Consider the following 7,599-nt stretch of genomic DNA (forward strand, 5'->3'; position numbering starts at 1 on the left):
TTTATCCATGCTGACCCGGGCATGCCTCTGTTTATCACAGGGAAAAGAAATCATTGCTTTTAACAAAATCACATGTTGCAAATTTTATTGGCACACTTAATCAATTTCTTAAATATGAATGCAAGTGAAGTGTTTTTTAGTTTCATTTTAAGCTGAGTTTTCTATTAACTTATCAATATGAACCCATGACCCTCTATGTAGTGAATATAATGAGACATTCGGGTTATCTGTTCATTTTATTTTTTTGGTTTTATCTCTTTTAGCACCACATGCAGTAAGGAGATTAGTAGAAGAGGTAAAAAAAAAAAAAAACTAAAATCTCCAAAGCTCACTTTTGTAGAACTGCAGAAAAGTGTTGCTTCTTGGGGTCACCAAGTTATCATAACAACCAGTTGAATGTGTTATGCCAACCAGCTGTGTGGGAGGAATGCCAATAAAAATATATTTTGTGCTACCGTTACAAATGTAAATATGTTAAGTTTACCGGTGCTTTTTCTGCAATCACCGGCTTTTAGGTTTTTAGCAACAACAAAATTTAATTGGTAGGCTGTCAAACAAAAGCTGATTAAGCAGAAAAGCATTTCTAAGCATGGTAGAGGCCTGTATCCCCTCCGAAAACACCTGGGACACTGCTAATGAGCATGGATTCATGAACTCTTTAAAATACCAATAGACCTGAAAGGAAAACCTGATGACCAAAAGCCAAATTTACACAGAAAGTGTACACAGCACACAAATGTAACTTTTTTCCACGGCCATTTCAGTCCTCAGATATGCACTGAAAACTTGTGGCTCGAGGTGAAGAGAGACTTAAGTGAACAGATGATCTATAGTTTAATGATTCTACAAAGAGGTCAAAGATCACTCTCTCTGCAAGGTCCAACCTTGTCAAATATTATAGAAAAATAACTGTTGTCCTAATGGCAACAAAGTTCAATAGTGCCATTGAGCAATTGCTTCCTTAACATTTTTCCCTGTTGAATGAATGTATTGAAATTGAAGGGTGGACTCTCAAAGTTTTTTTCTGGTCAAACTAGTTTGAGAACAATAAGCTAATTGTGGCAAATAAAACAGTTTCCTGTATAAATTTTAGAACTAGATTGAATTGAAATTTTTAAGTTAAACATTTTAGTGGGAAAAGTAACCACCTAAAATGTAATAAAATTTATTAAAGCTTCTCTTTACCTTGTCTTACGAGTTTCTTCGTTCTAAATTTGCACTTTAAACGGGCAGAAATGTGTAAACGCTACTTTTTTTTTTTTTTTAAGTAAAAGTTTGCAACAAACGGAGTCATGAGTGGCATGTCAATCAGCCAATAGCGTGAACGGGCTCTGACACCAATGAGCAATGACTTCCTCATCCCGCTGTCTGCTCTGGATTTAGGTGTGCAGACTCCTCGTCCAGTACGACTTCCCCCCTGCTGGGCTCTGTTTGGAAACGACAGAGGCGGGGACGGAGAGTCGTAACACAGGAACGAGGAGTCCCAAGGGAATGTGAAAGTCAAGGCCTTAAATCCCCGCGATAAGACTTTACGTACCGCCGCGTTTCTCATGGAAACAGATGGATTTGTGAGGAAGCGTCGGATGACAGCGGAAACCGCAGGCGGTGATGCCGGGGTTGCAGGAGCCTCAGCTGGGGCAGAAGTTCGATGGCTGGGGGGCAGATTCTGGGGAGTTTCAGAAAGTATTGTTAGCAGCCTGACGCCGCGTATCGGGGGAGAATCGCAGCTGCAAAGCGTGGACGTTGTCTGCGAGGCTCAGGAGGCACAAGCAGAGGACTCGGAACCTGACTATGAAGGTCTGCCACAGGGAGCATCTACTAGCACCCACATGTTGGCAGGCGCCGTGGCTGGGATAATGGAGCACTGCCTCATGTTTCCCATCGACTGTGTGAAGGTAGCACGGCTCAATGGCAAACAGACTGCACCACAACTTTTTATGAATGTGGAATGCTTTCACATTCCGGTTTCTGTTTGTTTTCTTTGGGTGTTCTCTGTGCAGCCTCCATGTTTGTTAGCTTAGCTCATTAGCTCTTGTGCTAACACGCTGCAGAGCCATGACGAAGGTCAGCTGGCTCGGTTGTATTTCCCAGCATCGACTAACTTGTTCGCATGGTATTATATTGGTAATTAACCGGCGTTTGCTTCTGTGGGTTTTGCACAAACACTGACTTCTGCAAATTCCGTCTGTTTGATAACATCTGTTTAACTTAAACCTTATCTGCTGTCAGAACTTCAGCGGAGAATGTTACAGAACTGCTTCTACGTCACGAGCAAGCTACGGCATCCTGGACGGCCAAAGCAGAACACTATGCAAAACACAGTACTGAGGAAGTCACGTGCAGTGCAAAGGGCATATCGTATTGTATCAACAAACTTACCAAAATACAAGTTTATAAAACAGTAACCTGATATAGTGATGAAAAGAACAGAAAATGCAGTCAGACCTTTTCTTTACAAGCTAGTAGATGTTGGAAAACCTTTTGAAAAAATTTTAGTAGAGTCTGTTTTCAATGAAAAGGAAAATACTTAAAGATCATCCGTAAGAAAATTATAAGATGATTCATGAAGGTTAGAAATTAAGAGCAGCACTTTAAAAGCTTCCCCCACATTCAGTGAAGACACATTTAACTGTTTAGAAATATTTATACAGTAATTATGGTGCACAATCTAAAGGAGCAGCACTAAAATAAATCGTGCTTTATTTTAATTTACAGTCTAAATATAAGGGTGTTTTTACTGTGTAAATCACAGTCCAGTCATTCCTCAAATGCTTGAATAAGAAACATTCTAAAGATGAGATCAGCACAGTGGTGTATGCTTCTTCTACCATGAAGGATCGCTGATCATAGATGATGACTGCAGCTTTATTGTCATTGCATGTTGTTGATCAGTTCGACACATTCAGAAGCAGTGGGGCCTATGTAAGTTTTTTCTGTCCAGTTTGTATACTGTGACTACCTTCACTTTTGGTTTACCAAGCCAGTCGGTCCTCAGAAATCCCACTTGAACAACTAAATCACAAATTATTGAGAGAGAATTCATATTTTTTCCCTCTGCCATGTGTACCATTCCTCAAGATTTTCCTCGGATTTTCCTAACCCTAACCCTACTGGGGCTGTTTCTGTCCAGGCTAAACATGAAAGAGCAGAAAAAAGTTAATTATGGGTAATTTCTCTACTTGCTTAAAATACTCGCAGGTGTATCCCAAAAAGAAGTGCGCGCGAATTATACGCTCATTTATGAGAGTTTTACTCGGTTGAGCCGAAATGAAGTATAAGTAAATTCTGGCTCTTCTTTGGTTTGCTGATGGAGATGTGAAGTCCATGAAGCTAGCCTGTGTTAGGACGAGAAATGGTCCAGGTTCATGAGGGGGTGAGGGGGGGAGGATTAAAGGAAGTAAGCTTATGTCCTCTTGTGACCCTAGAGCTTGTAACGGCACACTTCCTCCTATTCAGTCATTTATGTACACAAACATAACCCCACCCAGTGTCACAAACCTCATTTCCCACATTTGTCCTCTTAATCACACTGAAGACTATTAATCAAGCACTTGTATTGCTGTTTTTTTTTTGTTTGTTTTTTTTGCCATTTCTTTTGAAAATTATGGAGCAACCTGAATCATGGGTTTGTTTCCCTCTGCTTTAATATCACATTGAGGTCGACAACAGTTCCAAACGCAATCCCAATGACATTGTTGGAGAGAAATTATGTTTTTAAAATGGCAACATTCTTTTTCTTGCAGACAAGAATGCAGAGTCTCCAGCCTGACCCCGCAGCGCGCTACAAGAATGTGATGGACGCTCTTCGCCGGATCGTAGCCACCGAGGGAGTCTGGCGACCGCTAAGAGGCCTGAATGCGACGGCCATTGGCGCCGGGCCCGCTCACGCTCTGTATTTTGCCAGCTATGAGAAACTCAAAAAGACTCTAAGTGATACCATTCATCCAGGCGCTAACAGTCATTTGGCTAATGGTACCATAAAGCTAACCCTATTTGTACATTCCTTTTGTTTTGAATCTGACGCTCCAACAAGATGCTGCAGCTCAAACCCTAAAGCTAAACATGCGTCTTTTAAGCTCTGGGTAGCTTTAGGCTACTAATGAGTTAAAAAGTTTCCATTTTTATAGAAATACCCGTTTGCTCTGTAGAGATATCAGCTCCTTCCAGCTTTCATTATAGTTTGATCTGTCATGTTTGAAATCATCTGAAAGATATTCCAAAGATTCACTTTGGAAATCTTCCTCCAGATTACCAACTTGCTGTTTTTCTTATTCCTGTTCTTTTTTTCTTTGTCTTTAAAATTTCTAGTTTAGTGGGTGGCTGGGTACTGTGCCTCTTTTCCCTGCTCTTTCAAGTGTTTGAGTTACTGTCCACCAGGGGTCTCTCTTTGCTCAGGTTTGCTCCTACTGAAGGAGGTTTCCAATGTTTATAGTCACCAAGTGCATACCAATTCTGCGGGGTTAACATAATTTCTTGAGCGTAGCGTAAAACGTTGAACTGTTGGAGTAGATGCTCAGACGTGACCAGACAAGTTCTGTTGCAAGTGAAAAATCTCCTTATGGCTGTATATATTTTTTTTTTTCCATTTCCATGTGTGGTGACTGCAGAAGTGTGTCTGTGTGTGTGTGTGTTTCAGGAGCAGCTGGTTGCGTTGCCACATTGCTTCACGATGCAGCCATGAACCCAGCAGAAGGTAAGGGCAAACTTTGTACTGTGTTTGGGTTTATTTTTTCCTTCTCAAAACAGCAGTTTTGAGTTTCAGAATACACTTGCAGGTGTCAGGCCTCTGTGAATTTTCCTCCCATGTCCGCCTGAAACCGGTAGTCTCACCCACTTTCTATTACAGCTGTCCCTGACCCACCTGCCCAAACATGTCAGAGGAAGGGCACTCGTCTCAGTCCCCTGTGCAGCTGCTGGGTGGGCTGCAGCTGTCTGGGCAAGCTCAGCAAGAATAGCATACAGTTTTTTTGTTTGTTTTTTTTCGCAAAATTATTAACAGCTTCAATGTTTAATATTTTGTGACTTTGCAAGCCCAGATTTCAGTGTAATACTCTGTAAGCCAACTTCTAATTTAGACAATTTTTTGTCTAGAATATTTTAAAAGTAACGTATCATCGTCCTTTCCTCTTCACTGTTTTGTAATGCTGATTATGTTATCCTGTTACTTATGGTGCTTTATTTTGGTCTGTCACATGAAATCTCAATCAATGATGCACTTGATGCTGATGTTTTTATTGAAAAACTGCTTTCCTTCGCATCTCATATTGACTATTTTGTTTCTTGTCTTGGTTCTCCTTGGCACTGTCAATGCTGGACTTGCTGGACTTGCTCGGCTCCCTCCTCCCATCAACACCTACCTCTACCCGAACCTGCTCCCAGTTGTGAAGCAGCGCATGCAGATGTTTAAGTCGCCCTACCGGGGCGTGTTGGACTGCGTCGGCGCCGTGTGGCAAAGGGAGGGTCCCGCTGCCTTTTACCGCAGCTACACCACCCAGCTCACCATGAACGTGCCCTTCCAGGTGCTCCACTTCATGACCTACGAGTACCTCCAGGAGCTGCTCAACCCTCACAGACTATACAACCCCTCGTCCCACATGGTGTCCGGGGCTCTGGCCGGGGCGATCGCAGCGGCAGCCACCACGCCTCTGGATGTCTGCAAGACCCTGCTCAACACCCAGGAGTCTCACACCCTCAGCTCCGCCGGTCAAAGCCAGGGAGCCCACAGACAGATCTCAGGCCTGGTCCACGCCTTCAGGACGGTTTACAGGCTGGGCGGCCTGCAGGGCTTCTTCAAGGGAGTGCAAGCGAGGGTCATCTACCAGATGCCCTCCACAGCCATTAGCTGGTCTGTTTACGAGTTCTTCAAATACGGACTTACTAAGCACCAGCACAACAATATGAGAATCCAACATATCAAGGGCGAGGTGTAGATTTCCTACGGGTTTAACCTCCTCTCTTAATACATCAGGCCTCGCTGTGGCCACATACGCACATACAACCAGACGAAATATGCCTCAGTCGTCCTGATCTCCTCAGACAGAGCAGATAAGAAAGACACCTTCTGAACCGTTTTTAGTCATTTTACATCTGTTCACCATTTCTGCCATAGGATGCAACTTTTACACAGTATTTTCAAGTGTCATTAATTTTAAGTAATCCCTTTTATTGAAGCAGAACACGCATGAAGAAGAGTTTGGCAGTCAGCAGTGGTTAGTCATAACCCTCTGTCCAGGGTTTACTTTATGAAACTTTGCAGTAAAATTCAGATATAAAAACAATCAGATCAAGCTTTTCAGATAACACAAGTCTACATTACATATTTGGAGTTTAATGTAGAAATAAAACGCCTCCAACTAGAAAAATAGGTTAAAATTGTTATGTTGCATAAACATACATCATTTATATGTTCAGGTTGTGTTGAAAAAGCCTCCTGAAAAGCATCTGAATGCAGCTAAGTTGTTAATTTGCAAAGAAGATTCATTATAAAAAATATTGAATAATACCGCAAGAAGCGACAGTTTTAATGACGGGGTCATAATATTTCATGATCGTAAAATAAGTCTTAATTTATTATTTATGTCAGTAAAAAAATAGACCCAGTGCAGAACTTGGCAGACAAATACCCTAAAAATATATACCTTATTTGTTTATAATTATTTCGTTCAGATGTTTCTTCAATCAAATGTTGTTGTTTTTTTTTTTCCCCTGCTGGTAAAATATGTAATAACTGGTCTGTTTTCAGCTTTTCTTGAACTACTGAGGTTTGATGTTTGTGCGCTTCATCAGCAGGAGTTTTGTTCTTACTGCAACCAAAAGAGGAGCTGAATTCATAACATTTCACACACCCAACCCGAAGCTGTCGCTCTTACTTGCCGATGTCTGTTTCCGACACTGAATTGCACTTGTTCAATAAAACTTCAGCAGAGGGGCTCTGCTCACTGTTCATAAAAGAGAAAAGTTTTCCTTTTATGTGTTTAAATACGAGACTTCTACATTTCTGTAAGAAGGTGGCTTTTAGTGGCTGGATTTGCCGTGCGGATGAAGGTTAAGGCTGGACTAACGCGTTGTTTAGTCACAGGTGAGTTTACCAAATGCCACCATTTTACCGTCAACATGCATAATTAGATATTTTGTACTTTAACCCTGGTATTATTACAACTCCATCGTCTTGGGGAACCTTTAAATGATGCTCGTACACGCAGGGAAGCATTTGTTCAAACACCGTGGAGAGGACCTAAACACGGATGAGTAGTCACATTTTAAAGCTCTGGCTCTGGTTGTTTCTGACTGAGCAGTGTGTTTTCTGCAGGTGGCAGTAGGAACACAGGGAGGAAACGGAGGCTTTTTTTTTCAGCAGATTCAGTTCCATATTATGTCAGGACATAGTGATGTTTTTTCAAACGTACAAAAAGTTTTACTGCAGCTTTACACTCATTGCTCTATTTGTCCTTTTTTTAGATAAACATTTGTCACATTAACAATGTAGATCTATTCCTGGAAAGGATGTGTTTAAAAACTTGTAGAAATGTTTAAAAACTTGTAGAATTTGGCGGCGTCTCTTGAAATCACATTTGCTCTTCCAGCAGCTCTTGAATTTGA

General features: G+C 41.5%; 1 protein-coding gene across 1 annotated transcript; it reads left to right on the forward strand.

Moving 5' to 3' along the window:
* The first annotated feature begins 1,347 nt into the window (after positions 1-1,347).
* On the forward strand, positions 1,348-6,957 carry slc25a28 (solute carrier family 25 member 28). Its single transcript, XM_008429635.3, has 4 exons — positions 1,348-1,895; positions 3,744-3,972; positions 4,637-4,693; positions 5,380-6,957. Exons 1-4 carry the CDS (start codon positions 1,551-1,553, stop codon positions 5,928-5,930), a joined length of 1,182 nt encoding a protein of 393 aa, XP_008427857.1. The 5' UTR covers positions 1,348-1,550; the 3' UTR covers positions 5,931-6,957.
* Positions 6,958-7,599: the final 642 nt, after the last annotated feature.

This window comes from Poecilia reticulata, chromosome 15 (genome assembly GCF_904066995.2).
Source record: "Poecilia reticulata chromosome 15, P_reticulata-male-v2, whole genome shotgun sequence".
Classification (NCBI taxonomy): Eukaryota; Metazoa; Chordata; class Actinopteri; order Cyprinodontiformes; family Poeciliidae; genus Poecilia; species Poecilia reticulata.